At 40.2% G+C, this 27,998-nt stretch overlaps 1 protein-coding gene across 1 annotated transcript; it reads left to right on the top strand.

Annotated features, from left to right (window-relative positions):
- Window positions 1-52: 52 nt before the first annotated feature.
- On the top strand, window positions 53-27,990 carry POGLUT1 (protein O-glucosyltransferase 1). The gene is made up of 11 exons (XM_038582930.1): window positions 53-199; window positions 734-824; window positions 2,325-2,468; window positions 8,907-9,042; window positions 11,570-11,691; window positions 17,265-17,324; window positions 19,204-19,303; window positions 21,109-21,167; window positions 22,173-22,340; window positions 25,132-25,188; window positions 25,655-27,990. Exons 1-11 carry the CDS (start codon window positions 115-117, stop codon window positions 25,809-25,811), a joined length of 1,179 nt encoding a protein of 392 aa, XP_038438858.1. The 5' UTR covers window positions 53-114; the 3' UTR covers window positions 25,812-27,990.
- The last annotated feature ends 8 nt before the right edge of the window (window positions 27,991-27,998 follow it).

The raw sequence follows: 27,998 nt of genomic DNA on the forward strand, positions 1-27,998 counted from the left end.
GCGGGGCGGCCCCGCCCACGTGACGTGTCTCCCCGCCCCCCGCCCGGGCCATCTTTGTGCGGGGCTGCCTTTCCGCCGGCGCGGCGGCGGGGCCTCGGCAGTGGCGTGCGGGCGATGGAGCGGGGGGCGCGCCCGCGGCTCGGGCTGTGGCTGCTGCTGCTGTTCCTGCCCCCAGTGCCGGGCCGCCAGAAGGAGTCAGGTGGGCTCCGGGTCCGGTGCGGTCCGGAGGCGCCGGCCCTCCCCCCGGTCCCCGGTGCGGCCGGCTGATGCTGCGGCCGCTGGGCGCAGGGCTGGGCCGAGGGCACCGGGCGCCTTGGAGCGTGAGCGACCGCGTCCGGGCGGCGCTGCTTGTACTGCAGGGACCCCGGGGACCAACCCGTCCTGAGGGATCTGGGTGGGGGCGTCTCTGGCTTTTCATTGATCCCTTTATAGGGGTCGCTTTGATTAGGAGAAGGGGAGAATGCATGTCACCGGTTTATTCCCAGTGCTCTGAACGCCAGGCTGGGACATTTCCCCACTTGTTGGACACCCAATAGCTCAGTAGAGAAGCCGACTTGACCCAAGAGCTGGCGAGTCACAGAAAGCATCCTTCCCGGCGTTTCGTTCCCATCAGTGGAATAGTTAGATTCGGTGTCTGCAGGTTTTGGCCTTCTCTTGGCTCTCTGCATGCCTCCTGCTGCTAGCAAAGGAGAATGCTCAGGATATTCTGTTAACTCTCGTTTGCTTCTTGAAGGTTCAAGGTGGAAAGTGTTCATTGAGCAAATTAACAGGTCTTTGGAGAATTACGAACCATGTTCAAGTCAAAACTGCAGCTGCTACCATGGGTGAGTGTCTTTTGAGAGTTGAGTGCTTGTCATAAGAATTCCTTTAAATTCTCCCAAGAGACCTGGGTCACAGTGATGGGAGAGCCAAGCATGCCTTGATAAAAGGCACAGTTCCTGTGGTGGGTTTCCGTAGGATAGGAGGGGCCCAGGTAGACTCAGCAAGGCTGCTCACTGCTAGGAATGAAGCTGCGCATCTTTGTCGGTGTTCCACACCGGACTGAAAGCTTCTTGAGGTCAAGGCCTAGGTCTTTTAATCAGTGTTGCATCGGTGGTGCTGGCCCTCAGTAAGTACTCAGTAAATATTGTCAGAGGGAGGAGCCTATTTATAGATGGACCCAATCATAAATTTCCTATTGGTTATTTTTTAAGTATGCGAGTTATGGCTGAGAGGGTAGTGTGGTAGAGAGATGACTTTGAAAGCAGTCTTGGGGGCAGCCCCGGGTGGCTCAGCGGTTTAGCACCGCCTTCAGCTCAGGGCATGATCCTGGGGTCCTGGGATTGAGTCCTGCATCGGGCTCCCTGCATGGAGCCTGCTCCTCCCTCTGCCTGTGTCTCTGCCTCTCTCTCTCTCTGTCTCTCAAGAATAAATAAATAAAATCTTAAAAAAAAAAAAAAGTCTTGGGGTTTAGTTGCAGATCTCCCATTGATTATCCATGTGGCAAGTCACTTAACTTCTCTGGGTCTTAGATTCCTCATCAGCTAAATAGCTGGGCCCTTGAGTTCCTCATGTGTCATTCTAGGATTCCTCAAAAAATTCATCTAATGCTTATGACACTTACTGAAAACTGTGCACTGAACTTTAAAAGGGATACAAAATAGTATAATTTCTGGTGATTACTGTCAGGTTGTATGTGACGTGAGTGGGGGCCAGACAGACCAGAATAGGGGTGTCAGTCTGAGACCAAGGGCATCAGACAGTGTCATACTGTAAGTCATAAATCATACCTTCTGTGGAATTGAGAGAAGAGGAGATCAGTGGGACTGCGGTGACTAGGAGCACATGGGTGTGTTGTGTGAGTATCAAAGGAGAAATTGCATCAATCAGAGGGCAGACAATCCAGATGGAGAGAGGAAGAAGAGAAATTGACTTGCTTTTTCCTCTTTGTGGCTTTATTGTTTTGGTTTAGATTACCTATGTGCTTCTGGGGGAAATGTTGCTCATTCCTGCCCTCTATTCTTTCCCTGGGGTACAGTGTTTTCTTTTTTTTTTTTTTTTTCAATTTTTATTTATTTATGATAGTCACAGACAGAGAGAGAGAGAGAGGCAGAGACACAGGCCGAGGGAGAAGCAGGCTCCATGCACCGGGAGCCCGATGTGGGATTCGATCCCGGGTCCCCAGGATCGCGCCCCGGGCCAAAGGCAGGCGCCAAACCGCTGCGCCACCCAGGGATCCCAGTACAGTGTTTTCTAATACTAAATCTAAACCCACAGATAGGTAGTAGGTGGAATGGTACTGCTTTCTTGACCTGCTTTCCTTGACGATTCACTTTCTTTCCCAGGGTCATAGAAGAGGATCTGACTCCTTTCCGAGGAGGTATCTCCAGGAAGATGATGGCAGAGGTAGTCAGACGGAAACTAGGGACCCACTATCAGATCATTAAGAACAGACTATACCGAGAAAATGACTGCATGTTCCCTTCAAGGTAAGAGTTATGAGATAGATATATCTCTGATCTTTGTTTTTGATCTTTTTTTAAAAAGATTTTATTTATTTATTCACGAGAGACAGAGAGAAGCAGAAGTACAGGCAGAGGGAGAGGCAGGCTCCATGCAGGGAGCCTGATGTGGAACTCGATCCTGGGACTCCGGGATCATGCCCTGGGCCGAAGGCAGGCGCTAAACCACTGAGCCACTCAGGCTGCCCTCTTCTGATCTTCTTATATATGGGCTTACTTGATACTGTTCTTGTAGAGAAATTAATTAAAAGGATCCATCAATGAGTCTCTCTTCACGTTTCAAAGAGAATACAAAATAGTGACAAGCTCTCCTTGGGGATTTTTTTTGCCAATTCCCTTTCTCCCATATTAACGTCTATCTCCTCCTCCTTCTTAAGGCTTGGGCACATCGCTGGTTGTACTGGCTGTAGCTCTGCACTACTCATCTTTCCCCAGATATAGAAGCTGCAGGGTACAGGCTGATAAGACCTGGCAGGGGTGAGCTAGGCTCGAGGAGCGGTACTGAGTGTTCATCACAGGCCAAGTATCGTTCTAGCTATTGGTATTTGAAGAGAGGTGGCGGAAAGTTAAGAGTAACTGGAGCTGAAGATTATGCAAGCTATACTAGCCAGGAAGGTGTGGGAGCTGAGGTAACATCAGTGGGCTGAGGGCTGGAGCCCATTGGGGAAAGGTCATGGACTGAGCCTGGAAATTGGATTTAGGTAGCATTATATGTTTATACAACAGATGAGAAACATCCCTTTTAGAAGACTTTTTTTTTTTAACTCAAATCTTTATAAAATTACAAAGTACAAAAATTCAGAGGCCATAGTTATTCCCCTGCCTAAGATCTTCTTTCCAATCTTTATTCTGTCATTAAAAGTAAAGTGAATGAAGGGCACCTGGGTGGCTCAATCAGTTAAGCATCTGCCTTCAGCTTAGGTCATGATCCCAGGGTCCTGGGATCAAGTCCCATGTCAGGCTCCCCCTTCATCAGGGAGTCTGCTGCTTCTTCCTCTGCCCCTCCCCTCTACTCATGTGCACTTGCATGTGCACGCGCTCTCTCTCTCAAATAAATAAAATGTTTTTTTAAAAAGTGAGCAGTATTGCAAATAGCATCCATCCATATGAACATAAGAATGATTCTTAATAACTTTATTACAAATTACTACATTTTTGCGATCCCTGGGTGGCGCAGCGGTTTGGCGCCTGCCTTTGGCCCAGGGCGCGATCCTGGAGACCCGGGATCGAATCACATGTCGGGCTCCCGGTGCATGGAGCCTGCTTCTCCCTCTGCCTGTGTCTCTGCCTCTCTCTCTCTCTCTCTGTGTGACTATCATAAATAAATAAAAATTTAAAAAAAATTAAAAAAAACCAAAAAAAAACCAAATTACTACATTTTCATTATCAAAAATATGTAAAAACAACAACAAAAAAATTAAAAATCACTTAGTGTCCTACTGTGAAGTAATCACAATTATACTTTTATTATCAAGTGTCAGGGGCAAATAAGGTGGTACGTGGGGAAGATTATTGAGGTATTTTACCTTTTTTTATCTTATTTTTTTAAAAGATTTTATTTATTTACTTGAGAGAGAGAGAGAGCAAGCATTGGGGAGGGGTAGAGGGAGAGAGTGAGAGAGGCAGACTCACTGCTGAGCAGGAAGCTGAATTCGGGGCTCCATCCCAGGACCCAGAGATCATGATCTGGGCCAAAGGCAGACATTCAACCCATTGAGCCACCCAGGCATTCTTATTGAGGTATTTTAAACAGATATTTTTTTAAAAGATTTTATTTATTCATGACACACACACACACACACACACAGAGGCAGAGACACAGGCAGAGGGAGAAGAGGCTCCATGCAGGGAGCCAGATGTGGGACTCGATCCCGGAACTCCAGGATCACGCCCTGAGCTGAAGGCAGCACTGAACCGCTGAGCCACCCAGGCTGCCCTTAAACAAATATTTGTTACATTACTTGGGACAGTAAGAGAGGCTTTACAAATTATGAGTGTAGAGGAATTTTTGATTTCTACAAATGAGAAAGAAAATATGAGTATAGACATTGTTAGACTTTGAAAGCTTACGTTATGTTTAATAGTTAGCTGAGCAATTTTCAGATGAAGTTAAATACATTCAAAGTTTCTGAAGGGCACATACCTCTCGTTCCAGACCTTATAACATTTTGGTCAGAATCGTGAGCTCTTAGAAATGTTTGTAAGGGAGTACAGACCTTTTATTGACGATAAAATAGTGTATGTATATATACATATGAAATGCATGGAAAGTTCCCTGTCCCAACTGCATGCACAACCAAGGAAACAGAGTTGAGCAAAAAAGAAACAAAGTGAAATATTTGGAACCAGTGTCCCTAATGAAATGGATATAGTTGAATAATATCTCAGATTCCCATCTAGCCAAAAATATTATCTTTCTTTTTTTAAAGATTGTATTTATTTATTCATGAGAGACACACAGATTGAGGCAGAGACACAGGCAGAAGGAGAAGCAGGCTCCATACAGGGAGCCCAACGTGGGAATTGATCCCGGGACCCCAGGATCACGCCCCAAACCGGAGGCAGACACTCAACTGCTGAGCCACCTAGGGGTCCCCTAGTATCTTTCTAGGTCTAGATCCTTTTAATTCACCCAGTTGGAGAAAACTACATGGCATTTAAAAATTTTTATTCTAAACAAGCTAAAATATAAATTATTTCAGGGATGAGCTGAGAAATTTTGCTTAGGAACTAGAGCTCCATTTAATTAAATGACTGGAAACATGTCATTTCAAAGATGGAAAATAATGATATTTTTAAAATAATGACTTTAGTGAAATATGGCTGACATAAACTGCACATACTTAAAGTATACAAGTTGGTAAGTTTATGTTCATTATCTTTTTTAAAATTTATCTTTAATTGAAGTATAGTTGACATATATTAGTTTCAAGCATACAACATAGTGATTCAACATGTATATGCATTACAGAATGTTTACCATGATGCATGTAGTTACCATCTGTCACCATACAAAGTGATTACAGTGTTATTGAGTATATTCCTTATGTTATACTTTTCATCACACTGACTTTTTTTTTATTGAAGCATAGATGACACACAAGGTTACCTTAGTTTCAAGTGTACACCATAGTGATTCTGGACTACTCTTATATGCTGTGCTATGCTAACTACAAGTGTAGTTATTGTCTGTAACCATACAACACTATTACAATACCATTGACTGTATTCTCTGTTCTGTAGTTTTTATCCTCATGACCTATACATTCCATAATTGGAAGCCCATATCTTTTGTCTATCCTCTTACCTCCTTTTGCTTTGGCAAGTATCTCTGTACTTATGGGTCTGCTTTTGCTTTTTGTTTTATTCATTTGTTTTCTAGATTCCACATGTAAGTGAAATCATATGGATTTATCTATTTATTACATTTTTTTATGTATGGTATTTGTTTTTCTCTGAGTTATCTTACTTAGCATAATACTCTCTGGGTCCATCCATGTTGTCACAAATGTCAAGATCCCGTTCTTTTTTATGGCTAATACTCCAGTGTGTGTGTGTGTGTGTGTGTGTGTGTGTGTGTATTTCACATCTTTACTCACCTATTGATGGACACTTAGGTTGCTTCCATACATACACGATCGTAAATAATGCTACAGTAAACATAGGGGTGTATATATCTTTGCAAATTAGTATTTTTTTCTTTGGATAAGTACCCCTTAAAAGCAGAATTACCAAATCATAAGGTATTTCTATTTTTAATTTTTTTGAGGAACCCCCATACTGTTTTCTACAGTGGCTGCACCAATTTTCATTTGCCCCAACAGTGCATGAGGGTTCTCTTCTCCTCACATCCTTGCTAAATTTATTATTTCCTATCTTTTTCATAATAAGCATTCTGACTGGTGTAAGATGATGCTATCTCATTGTGGTTTTGATTTAGTGATGTTGACTATCTTTTCATGTGTTTGTTGGCCATCTGTACATCTTCTTTGGAATATGTTTATTCATGTCCTCTGCCCATTTTTTTACTGAATTATTTGTTTTATTGGTGTGTTGAGTTATATGAGTTCTTTATTGTTTTTGATATTTACCCTTTACCAGATATATCATTTGGAAGTATCTTCTCCCATTTAGTATGTTGCCTTTTTGTTTTGTTGTTTCCTTCACTGTACAAAAGCTTTTCATTTAATATAGTCCCAGTAGTTTATTTTTGCTCTTGATGCCCTTCCCTGAGGAGACACATCTAAAAAAAATAGTGTTAAGACCAATGTCCAAGAGTTTACTGCCTGTTTTCTTTTAGGAGTTTTATGGTTTCAGGTCTCGCACTTAGATCTTTAATCCATTTTTGGGTGTTGTTTTTTTGGTATATGGTGTAAGAAATTGGTTCATTTTCATTCTTTTGCATGTAGTGGTCAAGTTTTCCCAACACCAATTATTGAAAAGGCTATTTTTTCTCCATTGTATATTCCTGTCTCCTGTCATAAATTGATTGACCTTACAAGTGTGGGTTTATTTCTTATTCTGTCCTGGTATTCTCTGTATTTATTTTTGTGCCAGTGCCATACTCTTTTGATTATCATTGCTTTGTAGTATAGTTTAAAACTTGGCTCTGTGTGTCTTTCATGAATAAATAAATAAAATCTTAAAAAAAAAAAAAAAAACCCTGGGATTATGGTACCTCCAGTTTTGTTCTTCCTTCTCAAGATTGCTTTGGCATCCACAGTCTTTTGTGGTTCTATAAAAATTATAGGATTATTTGTGCTAGTTCTATGAAAAATGCTATTGGTATTTTGATAGAGGCATTGAATATGTAGATTACTTTGGGTAGCATGGACATTTTATCAATATTAATTATGCCAATCTATGAACATGGTATATCTTTCCACTAATTTGTATCATCTTAAATTTCTTCGATCAATATCTTACAGTTTTCAGAGTACAGGTCTTCTACCTTATTGGTTAAATTTATTACTGAGTATTTTATTCCTTATGATGCAATTACAATTTGATAAGGTTTGATGTATATATACACAAAGATAATGAACATATCTGTCACTCCCAAAAGTTTCCTTGGGCCTCTTCTGCAATCTCTCTTCCCTACCCCTCCCTGCCATACCATCCTTTTACCCCAGCCCTCTGGCATCTGCTGATCTGTTTTCTGTCATTATGGGTTATTTTTTAGAGTTTTATATAAATGAAATTATTTTTAAAAATATTTTATTTATTTATTCATGAAAGACACGGGGGGGGGGGGCAGAGACACAGGCAGAAGGAGAAGCAGACTCCCCACAGGGAGCCCTATGTGGGACTTGATCCTGGGACCCTGGGATCATGCTCTGAGCCAGAAAGCTATATGGGCTTACCTTGTTCTATTGTTGCTTTGCTTTATTACGTTTTGCAGACACTGCATTTTTTTTTTTTTTTTTTTTTTACAAATTGAAGATTTGTGGCAACTCTATGTCAAACAAGTCTATCGGTGGCATTTTTCTAACAGCATTTGTTTACTTCATGTCTCTGTGTCACATTTTACTGATTCTTTCAATATTTCAAATTTTATTATTATTATTATATTTGTTATGGTGATGTGTGATCAGTGATTACAATTCATTGAAGGTCCAGATGATTGTTAGCATTTTTTAGCAATAAAGTATCTTTAAATAAGATACACGTTTTTTTTTTTTAGATGTTATGCTATTACTGAACATTTAATAGAACCCAGTATAGTATAAGCATAACTTATATATGAACTTGGAAACCAAAAAATTCACTTGACTTGTTTTATTGCAATAGTTACTTGATTGTGGTGGTCTGGAACCAAACCTGCAGTACCTCTTAAGCATGCCTGTATTATGGTTTCCATGATTGTATACGTACACTCTTTTTCTGGCTTGCATAACTGATTTTGATACTGTTCTGTAGTTAAGTTGAAGGCAATAAAAGTTTTCCTATCTTTCTTCCTAAATTATGAGACTTAATTGTGGTAGAAATAAAAGAATATCATTGTTAGAAGCAAAGCCTAAGGGATACAATTAGAGAATTAGCTTTTTCCAGTTCCTGTCAAAATTTGTATCTTGCTTACTAATTAAACAAAAAGGGAAACTTAAAAAAAAAAAAACTAGGAATGGATAGAGAAGAGGTGGTAGGAGTAGTATTAATACATCCTTCAAACTTACAATCTAATTGGAAAATTTTGTTAAGTATTGTAAGCGGGAGCAGTTAGCTAGGAAAATAACTCGTACAATATAAAAGAGTAAAAAAAGGTCCTTTTAGAAGTGTTGCTTTCAGGAAATTTTGCAGTAGGCTGATGACCTATCTGAACACTAGCTTTCAAAATAGGAATGAGACCCTATTTTGTCCTATAGCAAGCACTGGTCTGGTGAATTTTGTGGTATTTCTGGCTGACAGGTGTAGTGGTGTTGAACACTTTATTTTGGAAGTTATTGGGCGCCTCCCTGACATGGAGATGGTGATCAATGTACGAGATTATCCTCAGATTCCTAAATGGATGGAGCCTGCCATTCCAGTCTTCTCCTTCAGTAAGGTAAGTATAGGGAGAACTGTATGGGGAGATAGAGGGTGGTCCTCTAGAGTATGAGTAGGAGATAATTGTTCTGTGACAGAGTTTGATGGGTAATGGTAAGGATGAGACCTGGGTTCCAGGAATTGTTCTGTGTCCCTCTTAGTTTCACAGTGGCTGAGCAATGACTGAGGAAACGGAAAATGTAAGATAGCTTAAGTGTCTATAGGGCTTGGGATGAAGGGTAGAGAATGATGGAGGCCTGAAGAACCTATAGGACATTGAAGGCAAGGTTCAGAGATCCTGTGGAGTGTGGGAGAGTAGCTCATGGGCTTTTAGTTAGGAAACACCTTTGTTCAAAAAATATTTGTTGAGTTCTCTCTCTCACACACACACACACACACACACAGTCCTATCAGTCCTGTCAGTCTATCCCAGGGGCTTCACATGGCTAATTATAAAACTGAAGGTGGTAGATAACTCTGTACAGTTTGTGCCTGAGCAGTGCACTGAGGAGATAGGTCTGGGATATCCAAGAAGGATATGTGAGACGGTCTAGTTGTGGAGGAATAGGAGTACTAGCTCATACTTCTGGACTTGGAAAACTTGGGACAGTTAATATCTTCTCAGTGTTCAGGTATTGGCAGGGATGGGCCTTGGTTCCCCAGAGACTAGACGGGATTTGGGGGCGGGGGGAGCTCAAAGAGAATGGATGGAAGATTCTATGGGGGAAGTGTGGGTTTAGGAAAACCCTATGGACTTTGAGAAAAGGAACACCATCTGATTTGGTTTCTCCAAAGAGGAAACTTTTATCTGCACTTTTTCTTTATCACAGTTTACTTTCTCTCTAGACTTGGTTATTTCCTGTGTTGCAAGTGGGCTGAGACCACATTGGTGTTGCATTTCCCATGGTTTAAGCCTCATTTCTCAAAAGTGCTTGGTCTCGTTTATCATAAAACCCTCCCAGAAGAACAGATAGAGGCTCCCATGTAAGTCAGTAAGGACTTTATGTTTGTTATTTATTTGTTGTTTTGGTGGATGGCAAAGTATGACCATCACTATTCAGTATTCTAACTTTCCTTTCATCTTTACTTCACTCCTTTTTTTTTTTTTTTTTTTGACCAGTGACTCCCAGGCCCTAGAGAGGGATTTTAGTCTTTCAACTTTATAGGAATTGTTCAGCTTCTGTTGAGCAGCTGTTATGTCTGAGCTGCTTGATGAATCACATACCGTTTTTTAAAAGTATTTGAGAAAAGGCAAACAGCATATTGTATGTGTAATTCCAGTGAAGAAACCAAAGAGTTAGAGGTTTATCAGTGGCCAGAATTTTTTTTTTTAAGATTTTATATATTTATTTATGAGCGACAGAGAAACAGAGAGGCAGAGACATAGGCAGAGGGAGAAGCAGGCTCCATGCAGGGAGCCGGATGTGGGACTTGATCCCGGGACTCCAGGATCAGGCCCTGGGCTGCAGGCTGCACTAAACCACTGAGCCACGTGGGCTGCCCCAGTGGCCAGAATTTTAACAGAAGAAACCATAAGAAGGGAACAAATGGTTTTAAACTTTTTTGTAAAGATGTGGGATAATATCCCTTTCTCCAGTTCTGCCCACCAGCACTTCTGGCCCCAGTCAACAAATAACCCAAAATCAATTGAGCAACCAGTGTGAGCTCCACAGTACTGCAATGTTACATTATCGTAATTAATACTTATTAAATACTTACTATGTGCCAAACACTGATCTAAGCTTTTCACATGTACTAACTCATTTAATGCTCAAAACAAGCCCATCAGGTAAGTAATATTATTGATGTTATTTTTCACATCATAAAGATAAGGAAACTGAGGCATAGAAAAATTAACTTCCCTGGAGTTAGAAGGAGGTAGAATCATCATTCAAACTCAGATGATCTGTTTCAGAGGCCACGCTTTTTGGGGATCCCTGGGTAGCTCAGTGGTTTAGCGCCTGCCTTCAGCCCAGGGCATGATCCTGGAGTCCCGGGATCGAGTCCCACGTCAGGCTTCCTGCATGGAGCCTGCTTCTCCCTCAGCCTGTGTCTCTGCCTCTCTTTCTCTGTGTGTGTGTGTGTCTCTCATGAATAAATAAAATCTTTAAAAAAAAAAAAAAAAAGGCCATGCTTTTAACCATTGCACTGTGATTCTTGCTCTCAAAAGACCCATCTAGGAAATAATCAGGAACTGGTAAGACAGCATACACTCCAAGTATAATAGCAGTTGAAAGATAAGAGAGCTCTGTGATCATTCGGAGTTAGTAAGTACCTTAAAGTAAGTACCCTAACAGTGTACTGTCCTCTAGAAAAAAAGGAACTTTGAGTTACTGGATTCACTGAGCCTGTGAGTTTTAACCCATGGTCTAACTTGCCTTTTAATGTCTGGAGTCTAGACTTTGCAGACTAAGGAAAATATGTCTGTGGGGATGTAACACAAAGAAGATGTAACACTTTTGTCCAGATCTTATGGTGTGACTGTAGTTTGTCTCTCCTTTCTGTCCTGAGACTGACTTAGAATAACCTTTCTGTTTCTGTTGAAGACATCAGAGTACCATGATATCATGTATCCTGCTTGGACATTTTGGGAAGGGGGACCTGCTGTTTGGCCAATTTATCCTACAGGACTTGGACGGTGGGATCTCTTCAGAGAAGATCTGGTAAGGTAGGTCCTTTAGAGAGGTTTTATTTGTCCTTCTTTGTGAGTCTTCTTCAAATAAACAGTAGGACACAAATAATTACTTACTTTAAAATGACTAACTTTTAAGTTGAAAACAAAAGAAAAACTACTTACAGCATAAGCAATTTTGAATGTGTATTTACATATTTACATATCCATGGGAAAAGAACAGAAGAACCTACCCTAAAGTATCAGCAATGCCTTTGTTGAAAGGATTATGAGAACCCTTTCTTTTCTTCTTTAAATTTTTCTGTAATTTTAAGATTCCTGTATTTTTATGAATTCCTTTCATAATTAGAAAAAAAAACCATGTTGTGAGGGAGAATAGAGAATTACTTGGAGGAACATAAATGTACTTTAAAATTTAGAGCTAAGTCCTTGAGGTGTGGGGATGGGGAGGGCATAAACATCCTTACAGGTATCTCTAGTACGAGCTGATTCACAACGGAGACCTGCCTGGGCCTGTTGACTCTATCTGTTATCATTTCAGAATTTAGATTGTCCAGGACATCCAAGCTGAGGTATTTCTTATGTAGCTACATTTTACATTAATGATTCAATCAACATTGGTACCTAATTAGCATACTTCTAAAAAAATACAGCCTTTATAGGTCTTCTCTCAGGTATTGGGAAAGCAAAAATTTAATTCAGCTTTATTTCCACAAATATCTATCACCTGTACCATATGTGGCTGGAGATTCAAAGGGGGCAAAAAGAATATCCCTTTCCTGAAGAAACATGTAGGGGTGCAGTCCTCAATGGCAGTTAGAGCTACGGGGTTAAAAAATGAGGCTATTATCCAGTAGATGTATTTTGAAATTTATTTTTTAAAATATTCTACTAATTTAAGAGAGAAGAAGAGAGAGCGCAAGCATGAGCTGAGGGAAGGAGCAGAGGGAGAGGCAGAAGCAGACTTCCCACTCAGCATGGAGCTCACTGTGGGGTCTTGGTCCTAGGACCCTAAGATCATGACCTCAGCCAAAATCAGATGCTTAACCAACTGAGCCACTCAGGAGCCCCCAAAATTATTTTTTAAGATACTATGTTTCATACTTCATAGAACTAGAATTGGAAATTGTCCTTTTCAACTCTGGAAATGAAGGCCCAGAGAAACTGAGTGACTTGGTTAAGGTCAGGAACCAATCTAGGCCTAAAGTCCAGGTGTCCAAGTGCACTACTCTCTCCACACTACCAGTTAACCTCACCCATGCTCTCCAGTCATTGATACCATCATTTTCTATGTAGCTTTTGGTTTTAAACATTTGAAAGGGAAAAATCAAAAGGTCTTTAAACTGCCTTTCTTCAAGTTATTCTTGGCCTTAATTATCTAATCCTTTTTTTCCTTGCAAATACCCTTTTCACACTCTTCCTTTTTATAGCGCTTTTTTGACCCGCTATCCATCTACTTTGTTGTTGTTGTTGTTGTTGTTTTTTTAAGATTTTACTTATTTATGAGAGACACACAGAGAGAGGCACAGACACAGGCAGAGGGAGAAGCAGGCTCCATGCAGGGAGCCCGACGCGGGACTCAATCCTGGGACCCCAGGATCACGCCCTGGGCCAAAGGCAGCGCTAAACCGCTGAGCCACCCAGGGATCCCTGTTGTTGTTTTAGAAGGAGCATGAGCTAGGTCAGCGGGAGGGGCAGAAGGTCAGGGAGAGAATCTTAAGCAAGTTTTGTGCTGAGCGCTGAGCCCAATGAGGATCTTAACCTCATGATCCTGAAATCATGTCCTGAGCCAAAGTCAAGAGTTAGACACTCAACTGACTGAGCCACCTAGGTGCCCCCTACTCTGTCTCTTAAATCTTTAAAAACAAGCTTTTTTTTTTCTGATTATGAAGCCTATACATGCTCATAAAAATATATGTTTAACATTGGCAACTTTCCCACCAACTTACTAATGTGTCTTAGAAATCTTTGCATATGGAAGATTATTTTTATCAGTTGCGTGATATTACTTTGTGTGGATAATAATTTACCTCATTATTTTCTGTGACAGACTTTTAGGCTGCATATGTAATATATGAACCGTTTCTTGTTTTCTGGACTATTTGAAAGTATGTTACACAACTTATGACCCTGTACATCTTAAAATATTAGTGTGTATTTCCTAAAAGCAAGGATATTCTCTTTTATAACCATGCTACAATGATCAAATTCAGGAAACAATATTGGTACAACATTTAATTATATTGATAATATCATATATGGCACATTCTACCTCCAGTACAGGATACAGTTATATGTGGCATTTAGTGGTCATGTCTGTTTAGTCTCCTGTGATCTGGAACAGCTCTTCAGTCTCTTTCTCTTTTATAACATTGACATTTTGAAGAATGTAGGCTGCTCATTTTATAGAATGTTCTTCAGTTTGGTTTTGTCTGTTTCTTCATGATTAAATTCAGCTTATGGGGATCCCTGGGTGGCGCAGCGGTTTGGCGCCTGCCTTTGGCCCAGGGCGCGATCCTGGAGACCCAGGATCGGAGCCTGCTTCTCCCTCTGCCTGTGTCTCTGCCTCTCTCTCTCTCTCTCTCTCTCTCTCTCTCTCTCTCTGTGACTATCATAAATAAATAAAAATTTAAAATAAATAAATAAATAAATTCAGCTTATGTACCCTTGGTCTGAATACCTAAATGATTTGCGTCCATCCATGCCTCTTTAGAGATGTTAATTGTGATCACCTGGTCATAGTGTTACCATTCCTCCACTGTGTAGTTACTTACTGTTCTCTGCACCACCACCCATTCTGCCTTCTAAACTACTAAGCAATTTTTAGGGAGATAGATTATGTTTTAAAATCTAAGTTTATAAGAACATATTTTTCTTTTGATACCATCCCATCTTATTCTTCAGTTGAATTTATTTAATGGAGTGCCTGGGCAGCTCAGTAGGTTAAGTATATACCTTCAGCTCAGATCATGATCTCAGGGTCCTGGAATCGAGCTCCTTGCTCAGTGGGGAGTCTGTTTCTCCCTCTCCCTCTGCCCCCTCCTCTGCTTCTGGTCTCTTTCTGTTTCTCAAATAAATAAAATTTTAAAAAGAAAAAGTATGATAACAGAATTACAATTTTATTGTTTAGAGCCCTCCATTCAGAAGCTCTAGCCATGTAATTTCATTTAATTTGAAACTTTAATAATCTGCTTGTTTATCTGCATTGAAACCTGCCTTCTATTTTTCTAATCTTTTGGGAGTTTGTCCCCACTGACTTATTTTTTACTCTGTAGAAGAATTCAGTGTTTCTGTTGATTTAAAGATTTTGGTCTTTACTGTCACAGGGTAGTGATAAAAGAGGTCTGAGTCAGCACTAGCATGTTACTTTTAGCACTTGCATAGGGAAAAAAGTCCTAACATAGGTCTTTTGAGGGGCAAGTAAGTAGATAGAAAGAATGAGGGAGAGGGAAAACAGAGATGGTACAAGTCTGTGAATATTAAATAGAGCTTTCCCAGGGACCAAGGACATTGATACTCAAAATTGTAAATTTATACTTTTTTTATAGGTAGTTTGGCAATATATATCAAAATATAAAATGTGTATATCTTTGACTCAGCCATTTCATTTCACTTCTAGAATTTATCCCAAAGAGTTAATTAGACAAGTATGTAAAGATGTGTACGTGAAGATGTTCATGACTGTGTTGTTTCTTAAAGCAGGAAGTTGGAAACTTTTTAAAAGCCAATGAATAAGTAACGAAGTAAATTATGACATGGCTGCAAAATTCAATATTGTACATGAATGTGAAGTTCAGGTAGTATAAGGCTTAAAAACAGGTATTCTGGGCAAACTGCTTAGCCTCTCTGTAAACTCAACAGTAAAGTAGGGTTAATAAAACCCACTTAAAGAGGTTGTATCATATATATATGATCCCTGTTATATAGAGCAAGGTTTGACATTTTGGACTGGGACATTCTTTGTTGTACGGAGCTTGTCCTTGGTCTTAATGTCACTAAATGCCAGTAGCCATCCACCAGTAGTGACAATGAAAAATGTCTATAGTCATGGCCAAATGTCTTCTAGGAAAAAGGGGCAAAATCAACACCAGTTGAGAACCACAGACATGGAGAGATGATTGGAAGGAAATTCTTCATGGAAACGTTAAATTGCTAAAAGTGGTTGTCTACAGATTGGGAAAGTTCCAGATGATTTTTTTTCTACTTTTACTTTATGCTTCTCCCTTAGAATTTTTTATAATGAGGATATATCATTCTTTATATTAAAAAAAATTACAACCCCATAAAACAAAAATAAACTGGGGTTATGGTGTGTTTCTATTTTGGTCAAAGGGAGTGTAGGACACAATGACAAAGAGTTCTGGTCTTGGACTGGGGAGTCTGATAAAGATGATCCATGAAGAAAGAGTTCTAAGACAGGCCAGGAAAATGAACAGTGCTCTCAGCTGAGAGAAAATGAGTGATGGTCATCTCTACCTAAAAACTTTATTATATCCTAAGTCACTCCATTATGGTAAATAGCCTACCAATCTCTCATTAACTCCAGTTCAGCCCTTCCCCTCCTTTTTCAAAGGAAGACACTGTGCAACTTCTGTGCAGGGTTCCTACAAAGGAAGTTAAAAATGATGCATCTGTCAGCTAGCAGTTTCAGCAAGGAAAGCTGGTCATGGAAATGTATACTGAGACCTCAGTTTCAGGGACTTTGGTGGAGCACTTAGTACAGTCTCAAGAATATCAGGGTGCTTTGCAATATCAGATAAATGTCTGGTGATACTGCCTGTGTATCCAAAACACGAAGTCAAGGAGTGATTTGTTTTCTTCCCCTTAAATCAATTTCTGATTTTTTCTGCAGTTCTCTTTGCCTGTTAAATTTATCGGTAGCAGCACTCTACTTAAAGTAGAGAAGAAATCTTCATTGTATTGCATTTAACAGCTCTAAACATGTCATTTAGAGCTTGGGAAATTTTAAAAAAGATTTTATTTATTTATTTAGAGAGTGCACATGTGCATGCTTGTGCCTGAGCAGGGGGAGAGGGAGAGAATCTCAAGCAGACTCCCCGCTGAGCAAGGAGCCTGATGTGGGGCTCAGTCTCAGGATCCTGAGATCATGACCTGAGCTGAAATCAGGAGTCAGATGCTCAACTGACTGAGCTACACAAGTGCCCTGGGAACTTTTCTTTCAGTATTGTTAACTTATTAATGGAGCTATGGATTGTAGATAATTGGCTAGCATCTCCGGAGTGAAGTAACAACAAAAGGGAATATAATGTCTTTGAGGGCTTTTTCTTTGAGAGCCTGGGGCAGACTTATTTAAAAATGTAAAGCTCCGAACTAATCTTCAGAAATGGTTAAAACACGGGATGCCTGGGTGGCTCAGTGGTTGAGCATCTGCCTTTTTGGCTCAGGGTGTGATCCTGGAGACTCAGGATCGAGTCCCACGTCGGGCTCCCTGCATGGAGCCTGCTTCTCCCTCTGCTTGTGTCTCTGCCTCTCTGTGTGTGTGTGTCTCATGAATAAACAAAGTCTTAAAAAAAAAAAAAGAAATGGTTAAAACACATCCTCATATAGTTAAGAGAAAAATATAGAAACTAATTGAAATCTGTTTTTAGGTCAGCAGCACAGTGGCCATGGAAAAAGAAAAATTCTACAGCATATTTCCGAGGATCAAGGTGACTGTATTTTCTGATAGTTTACAAGATATTTGTAAGATATAAGTAATTTTGAGTGTGTGACAAACTGTAGTTCAAGGAGAAAGCTAGAAGAACTAAAGCAAATGTGGAATCATAGAATTTTAAACTAGAGAAGAACTCAGATTATTTGCCCAAATCACTTTTTTCTTTTTTCTTTTTTTAAGAGAGCGAGAGCATGTGCATGTGAGCAGGGGAGGGGGTGCAGACGGAGAGAGAGAGAGAATCTTAAGAAGGCTCCACACCCAGCACAGAGCCTGACTCAGGGCTTGATCTTAAAACCCTGAGATCATGACCTGAGCTGAAATCGAGAGTGGAACACTTAACTGTTTGAGCCACCCAGGCACCCTTCACCCAAATCACTCTTAATTGAGCCGGAACTGAAAGAAGTAAAGTTCATTCATCTAGTCCTTCAACAGGTATTTACAGAGTGCCATGAGCGTATTAGGCATTGAGTATATGTTGAAGAGAACAGCTGAGTTGTCCTTTTGCCTTAAAGATGCAGTTTTCTGCAGGGAGCTTCTGACCTGGCCCTATGCTAGTCACTCTGCTAGTTAACGGCAGAGCAGGAACCATCACCAGATATCCTGATTGCCCTTCCTTCCTTCCTTCCTTCCTTCCTTCCTTCCTTCCTTCCTTCCTTCCTTCCTTCCTTCCTTCCTTCCTTCTCTCTCTCTTTCTTAAAGATTTTATTCATTTATTTGAGAGAGAGAGAGAGTGAGAACAAGTGGAGGGAGGTGGGGAGGGCAGAGGGAGAAGGAGGAGAAGCAGATTCTCCACTGACCAGGGAGCCTGATGCAGGGCTCAATTCCAGGACCCCAAGATCATAACCTGAGCTGAAGGCAGACCCTTACCTGGCACCTCTGACTGCCTTTTTCATGAGGCCATTTGGCTGCCAAATAGTGGTGGAGAGCAGAGACTGAGACTGCTGGAAACGGAAAGGGGAGAAAGGGAGGAAGAGGGAGAGGGAAATGTTGGGCAAGAACCCTCTCCATGTTGCTTAGACCCACATCCCATGTGCCAAGAACAGTACTTAGCATGCAGATACATGACTAATATCTGCTGTACAGATGAACAAAAGAGGGAGAAGGGTTTTATCATTTTCCTAGTCAGTCCTTGCACACCCTCTACTTGGGCAGTGAACTTGAGAATGCAGATGGGCCCAGCAGCCACTGCTTACTGGTCCTTATCAATGTCTCTGATTCTCAGATCTTGGGATCACAGCTTCTTAACCTGGGACCCGTGTGTGGACTTGAAGAGTTCTAGGATTTCCTATAAAATATGTGGGGATATGGACACTCTTCTGGAGAGTGGTCCACAGAGGGTCCAGGGCCCCTCAAATGTCAAGACCATCTGCTACTTGGACCATAACTAGGACTTTTTTCTACATATAATCTTCAGGTTTTTAAGCCTTTTAGTTTTTTTTTAATTTAAATATCATACTAGACTGTATAGAACACAGACAACAAAGGTCGTGTAGCTATTTTGGTGAGGCATGGTGCTTACCTAGTCACACAGCTATGAGTACTAGTGATTATAGAGGCTACATGAACCCTGCTAACAGGGAACTCATTCCCTGGAATATGCCTGTAGTGCCCAGAACAACATAATCTTAAAGATTAGATGCAAGCAAAAAAGGGCCCAATACTCTCCGTCCCTGAAAGGTAAAGTAGGGAACAGCCAGGAACACCTATATGCTGCAGAGCCCAGTACACCCTTTCTCTGCTGTTAAAATAACCAATAAGTTATCTGTCTATGTGTACAGTCATTGCATTGATCCGATTACTGCTTACCTTTCAGAGATTGGGAACAGTATTATGGTGTAGGATACCTTGTTTTATATCACATGTTTCTTTTATAGGACAAGTCCAGAACGAGATCCTCTCATTCTTCTATCTCGGAAAAATCCAAAACTTGTTGACGCAGAATACACCAAAAACCAAGCCTGGAAATCTATGAAAGTAATCACCAATTGTCTGAATAGAGAATCATAGCAGGGAACATTCCTACTCAAAGAAATTGCCACCTGGGTAGAATTCCAGATTAGGTTCTCTCTCAGCAGTAGAGGAATGTAGAGAAAGTTCCACAAACTAGTATTAGCATATTTGTAAATTATTATTTTTCAAATTCACGTTGCTCTTCTGGGCCATATTATGAGTAGTAGTTTTTAACCACTTTGAAGGTTTAAGCCAGAGGAACCAACTTTTTATGGAAAGGGCCAGATGGTAAATATTTTAGGCCTTGTGGATTGTATGGTCTTGTTGTAGTTATTTATCTCTGCTGTCACAGGGTGAAAGCAGCTGCAGAATATATATAAATGAATGAACCTGGATATATTCTAGTAAATCTTTTTCTACAGCACGGAAATTTGAATTTCATGTAATTTTCACATGTCATAAATATTCTTCCTTAGGTAGTTTCAAGGACTAGAAACATAAAATATTCTTAGCTTATAGGTTGTATAGGTTGTATACAGAAACAAGCAGTGGGCCACAGCATTTGGCCTCTGGGCTGTAATTTGCCAGCCCCTGGTTTAAACTATTAGTTCTCAACCCTGACTATACAATCTAATCCGAGAGCTTAAAAACATCAATCAAATGAATCAGAGTCTCTGGGGATGTCCAGGCATCTTCATTTGTTTAAAAACAGGGGTTTACATTTCAAAACTAATAAGGCACATGAAACTGAAATATTATAACTCAATGCCAGGACTAAGGTTTAGGTGAACAGGTAGAACCAGGTCAGAAGGAGGAATTGGGATTCAGAGAGGTGAATTGTAGGGTGAAGCCAGCAATGACTGGCTCCTTCAGGTTGGAGTTCATCTCTGTTCTCTTAACCTCTGTGACTTCCTGCTTTATTCAAAGAACTTTAAGCCTTAAAAGTCCTCATTTGAAATTTCCATATACTATATGGGGATAATAAGGAAAAAAATTTTAAACTTCTGGGAAAACTAAGCATATCTGAGATGTATTATTTGATACTTTTAATCAAACAGGAGCAAATGAAATTTTAAGAAATTTTGTTAAAAAATAAAAATATGAAAAAACGTATCCATTCAGCACAGCCTCTACTGTGGGAAGCTGGGAAAGCAAGTAAGACTTGTTTCCCTCACTAAGACGTTTATAGCTGGAATATAGATGGAGGCTGGGAAGGGGGGGGAGGCGGGGCCTCAAACTCAAATGCCCCTGAGGGCCACAGGAGTGATCAAGAGAGAATGCTAGAGGTCCAGTGATGGCTGCCAAGGGACTGGGAGTCCAGTTTACCAGATCTTCTTTTTTCTTTTTATGAGAAAAGTTGGAAATCTGGATTTTTGTAAGAAATATCTTACCACCTATGAGTGTTGGCAATGGTTTGAATTTTTATTTCTAAGTACTTTGCATCCCCAACAAAATCGTGTGTGGGTTACACCTCTAAGCCCACCAGCCACCTTGTATGTATAACTTACACAGAGTGAAACATGCTGTAAGTTAGGACCTCTAACTACAGAGAAGGATCCATGTAGCTCTGAGAGCTTTAACCTCTAAAATCAGACAGGCCCTGAGTTAAAACCCTTGCTCCTCTACTTAGGCACACATGACCTTGAGCAAGGGCCCTCCAGCTTTTTAAGGCCATGACTCCTTCATCTATAATAATGTCTCTGGATGTGTTTATTCAGGGCACTGAGATGAGGTCATGTTGATGGAATGCTTAACAATGCTTGCTGCAGTGAGTGGTCTTCAATCAATACGACCACTCTCAATACTAATAACATTCTTTTTGCTTGAAGGATACCTTGGGGAAGCCAGCTGCTAAGGATGTTCATCTTGTGGATCACTGCAAATACAAGTAAGACTTCCAGGACTCCTGACTCTTGGTTTCCCTGTTGCATTTGGAGTAGCTTCACTTTGGGGGAGAACTTCAATACTAGGACCCAGGTGGGGTTTATCAAAGTCCTGTTCCTTCATTTGGTTGTTGTTTACTGAGACTATGCTATGTGCACGAGGCTCTCACCTGAGTTCTGTGGGAACTGTATGTAGGACAATGATAATAATGGTCCCAGCCTCCATAGACCTTGCTGCTAGTAAGCAGAGTGGTGGGACTCCCTCTCTCCAACACCCCATCCAGCCAAGAGGTGAAGTTAGATGAAGTATGTATCAAGTTAGTAAGGGTTTACATTTCAAAACGAATAAGGTATATGTAACTGAAATATTATAATTCAATGTCAGGACTAAGGATTAGATGAGCAGGTAAAACCAGGTTAGCAGGAGGAAGTGGGGGAATTCAGGTGAATGCTGATTACACTGCACGGTGGGAAGTATAGGGTAGAAACAACTCTAGCTGGAGATGGGGGTACATGAGAAATGCTGAAAAGAAAATGTTCTAAGATAGCTTTTTTCCAGAGAGTATTTCTTTGAAGGTTGATGATGTGTATACCTGGTTCTCTTCTTCCAACTTGGGAAAAAGAGGGAACAGGGAACAGCGGAGGCTTTCAGTGGGGTACCTTATGGGAAAAACAAGGTTTTGGGGAGCCATGACTCATTAAAGAGATTAAGCCCAGGAAATCTTGTACAAAAGCCCTAAGATACTGTCTCCATCTGAGTCTTAACATGTCTGTCTATCACCCAGCTCATGGCTATCTGGGTCTGTCTAGAGAGAGAATCCTCCTTGCTCCCCTCACCCTGACATTACCTAAAACAGGCAATAGGCCCTGTGTGTCTTAGAAAGCTGAAAATAGAAAGGGAGGGAGAGGAATCATAAAAAGAGAGAAGAGGAGGAGGGAATAAAAAGAAAAAAAGATCATATTTGTGGCAGACGTATAGTATCAAGTGTATTTTGCTCTTTCTTTCCCAGGTATCTATTTAATTTTCGAGGTGTAGCTGCAAGCTTCCGGTTCAAACACCTCTTCCTGTGTGGTTCACTTGTTTTCCATGTTGGTGATGAGTGGTTGGAATTCTTCTATCCACAACTGAAGCCATGGGTCCACTACATCCCAGTCAAAACAGATCTCTCCAATGTCCAGTGAGTGGCTCTCCTCCAAGCAGAGTGCCTAATGATGCCCACAATCTGCCTCTCAGGCCCCGGCCATGTAGGACATTTACAACTGGTGACTTTTTCTCTTGAAAGATTTTTTTTCTTACTTGGTTCGCATATAGTGCCGCTATTCAACTAGGCTATACGTGAGATTTAATTTGAAAAAGTGCTCTAATGCTACTTTGAAATGTAACATTCAGACAGTACGCAGTGGAAAAGCTCTTATCTCTCAAAGACTAAAGATAGGGATGTTAGGTGCTGTTATATTGTCAAAGAGACTTTCAGATACAATGTGAGAACTGACACCACTGAAGTGGAGACTAATTTTCTCATGTGATGGGAGGAGCTAAGAAGAGATAGGGCAAGGGGCCAGGAATAGGGCAAGGGGCCAGGAATGCGAGCCCCATGCCCTCTTCTAGGGGCAAGAGCAAGAGACAGAAGGGAAACTTCATCACTATTGATTTTTTATGTGTTTCATTGAACATTTCTCTATTCTCTCAAGTATGTTCCAAATCTATAAACAGATTGCCTTTAGACTATGTATGAGCTTTTGTTATTGATATTGTTGTTGTTTTGGCCCTGTGAGGACTCTAATATCTTTGCTTTAAAAAAGAAATAATCTGGGGCACCTGCATGGCTCAGTGGTTGAGCGTCTGCCTTCAACTCAGGTCATGATCCCTGGGTCCTGGAATCAAGTCCTGCATCAGGCTCCCTGAAGGAAGCCTGCTTCTCTCTCTGCCTGTGTCTCTGCCTCCCTCTGTGTCTTTCATGAATAAATAAATAAAATCTTAAAAAATATAAAAAAGAAGGGGGATCCCTGGGTGGTGTAGTGGTTTAGCGCCTGCCTTTGGCCCAGGGCGCGATCCTGGAGACCCAGGATCGAATCCCATATCAGGGCTCCTGGTGCATGGAGCCTGCTTCTCCCTCTGCCTATGTCTCTGCGCCTCTCTCTCTCTGTGTGACTATCATAAATAAATAAAAATTAAAAAAAAATAAAATAAAAAAGAAGGAATCCATTATCTACCTATCTAGAGATTAACCATAGATCTTGGTCTATAGTCTTTCTTTTTTTTTTTTTTTTTCCAAATTTAGGGAACTGTTTCTATTTTTATTTTTAATTATTTAAATTTTGTTAGTTACCATACAGTGCAATATTGGTTTCTGGAGTAGAATTCAGTGATTCAGCAGTTACATATAACACCCAGTGCTTATCACAAGGCCCTCTCCAATAACTATCACCCATCTAGCCCATCTCCTACCCACTTCCCTCCATCAGCTCTCAGTTTGTTCTCTGTCATTAAGAGTCACATATGGCTTGTTTCCCGCACTCCTTTTTTACTTTTCCCCCTTCTGATATGTTCATCTGTTTTCTTTCTTAAATTCCACAAATGAGTGAGATCGTATGGTTTTTGTCTTTCTCTGACTTATTTCACTTTAGCATAATACACTCTAGTTCCATCCACATAGTTACAGATGGCAAGATTTAATTCTTTTTGATGGCTGAATAATATTTCATTGTATATACACAACACATCTTCTTTATCCATTTGTCATTTGATGGACATTTGGGCCCTCTCCATAGTTTGGCTATCGTTGATAATGCTGCTATTAACATTAGGTTGCATGTACCCCTTCAAATCTGTATTTTTGTATCCTTTGGGTAAATATCTAGTAGTGCAATTGTTGGATTATAGAGTAGTTCTATTTTTAGCTTTTTTTTTTTTTAAGATTTTATTTATTTCTTCATGAGAGACAGAGAGAGAGGCAGAGACATAGGCAGAGGGAGAAGCAGGCTTCCCACAGGGAGCCCAATGTGGCACTCGATCCCAGACCCCAGGATCATGCCCCAAGCCAAAGGCAGACACTCAACTGCTGAGCCACTCAGGTGTCCCCTATTTTTAGCTTTTTGAGGAACCCTCATAGTGTTTTCTAGAGTGGCTATACCAGTTTACATTCCTACCAATAGTGCAAGAAGTTTCCCCTGTCTCCGCATCCTCACCAACACCTGTTTTTTGTTGTGTTGTTATTTATCCATTCTTACAAGTGTGCGATGGTATCTCATCATGGTTTTGATAGGATTTCCTTGATGATGAATGATGTTAAACATCTTTGCATGTCTCTGTTAGCCATTTGGAATTCTTTGGAAAAGTGTCTGCTCATGTCTTCTGCCCATTTCTTAATTGGATTATTTGAGGGGGGGATGTTGAGTTTGGAGTTCTTTTGGATACTAACCCTTTATCAGATCATTTGCAAATAACTTTTCCCATTCTGTAAACTGCCTTTTAGTTTTGTTGATGGTTTCCTTTGCTGTGCAGAAGCTTTTTATCTTGATGACGACGTCCCAGTAGTTCATTTTTGCTTTTGTTTCCCTTGCATCCAGCAATGTGTCTAATAAGTTGCTACAGCCAAGGTCAAAGAGGTTGCTGCCTGTGTTCTCCTCTAGGATTTTCTGTCTCACATTTAGGTCTTTCCTCCATTTTGAATTTATTTTTGTGTATGGTGTAGGAAGTGGTCCAATTTCATTCTTCTGATGTGGCTGTCCAGTTTTCCCAATACCATTTGTTAAAGAGACTGTCTTTTTTTCATTGGATATTCTTTCCTGCTTTGTTGAGGATTAATTGACCATATAGTTGTGGGTTCATTTCTGGGTTCTCTATTCTGCTCCATTGATCTACTTGTCTGTTCTTGTGCCAGTATATATATGTGTATACACATATATATAGTCTTTTTTTCTTAGCTTGGTCTATATTTTAAAGTCTAATAATTATTTCAATTTTAGGGAGTTGTTGCATTTTGTAAAAGCAAATGATGATGTGGCTCAAGAAATTGCTGAAAGGTAAGTTCTGTTCATTTTTCCTTTTTTTATTTTACTTTAGCATCCCCAATTTGCGCTCTAGCTGAAGGTATATGAATATTGTTATCATGGTGATCCTCACTATACAGAGATAATCAGAATTAAAGCTGTTCTGGAGGAAAACACACATTCGCATATGTCCCAAGCCCATCCTTTATAGAAATAGACTGAAATTTTTGAGGTAATTAAACAAGTACAGAATTTCCGAGCATTCGCTCCTTATACGTTTGTTTTTAAGAAAAAAGATATTAAGTTTATAAGTTGTATTGCTAAGTGCATGTATGTGGATAGGCTGACTATAAGCTTGGCTCTGATAATCAAAAGAATTCATATAAAGCATAAGAATTCTGTACAGTGCTTAGCACAAAGTAAGCTATTACAATCACATGTAAGCTATTAGTATTATAAAATGCTGTGCTTTAAATGTTCTTGTTAATTTTGTCTCTAGGGGAAGCCAGTTTATTAGGAACCACTTGCAGATGGAAGACGTCACCTGTTACTGGGAGAGCCTGTTGACAGAATATTCTAAATTCCTGTCCTATAATGTAACAAGAAGGAAAGGCTATGATCAGATTATTCCGAAAATTTTGAAAACTGAACTCTAGTAATCATCATCAGACCACAGTTCTCTCTGGCAGCAGCTCTCAGATAGCCTGTGGTGAGAAGCTTACCATGAATGTGGCACGATACCTTGAATACTTTTATCAAGCCAAATACCTGGTTTTCCTTATCATGCTGCACCCAGAGCAACTCTCTAGAACGATCCAAAATGTGTATAATACAGACCTGAAGCAGCTCAAAGCTTTGGCTGAATAAGGACCAGAAATCATAAGATGTGGGTTTTGAACCCAGTTCTTTTTATTTTCTTAAGACCAATCACAGCTTGTGCCTCAGACCATCCATACATGTATGTCCATCACTGTGAAATTAACTGTGTCTATGGGATGGTACTTTGTCCCATTATTTGGAGCAGAAAATTGGTCATTTGGAACTAGTACAATTCATCACCACAATTCTTTTTTTTTTTTTCATCACCACAATTCTGCAGTTATTCTAGGTTTTATCTCTGTCACTATATTTTAATGTAGGAAGCCCTATAGGGTTTGTGAAAAATTCTTGGGGATCATTTCCTGAAAGGTCTAAGGAAGCAGTAGTTGTGCCATGCAGTGATGTGGCCGTTCCCTTTTGTAAAAGCATAAGCTTTTTGGTACTCAGGAGGTTTCTATAATGCCACATAGAAAGGGACCAGTTGCATGAATAATTATTGCAACTGGATTTCAAGTTCCCCTTTTGTGCCTTCACACACTTGTTTTTATGGTCTCTATTTAAAAACAAAACCAAAACCTCTTAATAAATTTAGGAAGTAGTCTTCACTCTTCAAAGGAACTGTGCATAAAACACCAACCAGTTCTTCCTTACTCCTTGCACACCCTTAATATTTTTCCTCTTTAAATTGGCAGTAGTCCATAGCTTCCAGAGTGTGTGGTGACCTCAAGGAGTCTTCACCTCTGAAATGTTACATTGGGAGCTTAGACATCCAGCTTGAGGATGGAGAAGATACTTCAGTGCAAATCCATGTTGGAGTACCTTCTTTCCACTTTCCATTTTTTGAAAAACACATTTGGATAGTAGCTTAATTGCTCAGGATGCTCCCCTAACACAGTCAAAAATAAAGAAAAAATATTAAATGAAAACCCATAGAGTCAGAGGACTCAGAATCAATTTCATTCCTTAGGCCCAACTTTCCCACACTGAAATCAACTCTTCTACTTTGCTTCTTAAAGAACCATTCAGTATTAGTTGGTTTCAAAATTAGTAAATGTGAGTGAGGTTCAGTCATATAAGATCAGGGATTTTATTCCATTAGTGAGAAATGTATTTGGTTTTTTAAACTTCCTTCCACAAAATTTTAAGGACAGTCGTAGAGGAGTTGGATATCCTTGGTAAGATCATTGCATAGAATAAGGCAGACATTGAAAGTTAGATGTTTCTATGTATTAAAAATTCATGGGGACCATGTCTTTAGGTGCTAGAAGTCTAGCGATAAGCAATCTGGATTTCTGAGTTGTACTGTAGTTTTGCCTTGTCAGTATGAGGCCCCAGTAATGTTATCTTTCTCTCCATGTTTTAATTTTCCTGTCACTAGACTAGAAACAGAATTTTCTGTCCTTTGGATTAGGAGCTGAAACTGCATTTCCCTGGGAATTTCCCATTTTGCTTCAAGTTCCAGCTCAGGTATCCCATCTCTGAACCTTTTCTTTCATTCCTCTATGCAGGTAGGAGCTATCATAAATAACTTTGCTCATTCCTGAGTTATATAACATCTCATTGCACCACAAGTATTTGACTATTTCTGGTACTGTTCTGTGGGCTTCTTGACGTGTGGGAATCATGTTTTACTCATCTTGATGTCTCTATTATCCAGTACAGTGCCTCGCACAGAGTAGATACAAAGAATTATTGGGAGAATGGGTGGGTAGATGGATGGGTGGATGGGTGGTTGGATGGATGGATGGATGGAGGCAGTTGACTTAACTAGATCCTATTTACAGATAGACTAGCCTAGCCGTTGGCTCCTAAGGGGGACTGGACAAGACTCTAAGAGTTGGATCAATGCAGATTCTTACCTGCTCTTTGAATAGTCAATAAGGCTATCTTTGTATTTAAATTCAGGAAATGTTATTCGGATTTTATACTTATGTGTTTACCTCAGTGTAGGTGGTATGAGGATGGTGTGTAACTATGAAAAATGTATGTTTTTGAAAATAATTTTTATCCCTGTAACTTTTGAA

Source organism: Canis lupus, chromosome 33 (genome assembly GCF_011100685.1).
Source record: "Canis lupus familiaris isolate Mischka breed German Shepherd chromosome 33, alternate assembly UU_Cfam_GSD_1.0, whole genome shotgun sequence".
NCBI lineage: Eukaryota > Metazoa > Chordata > Mammalia > Carnivora > Canidae > Canis > Canis lupus.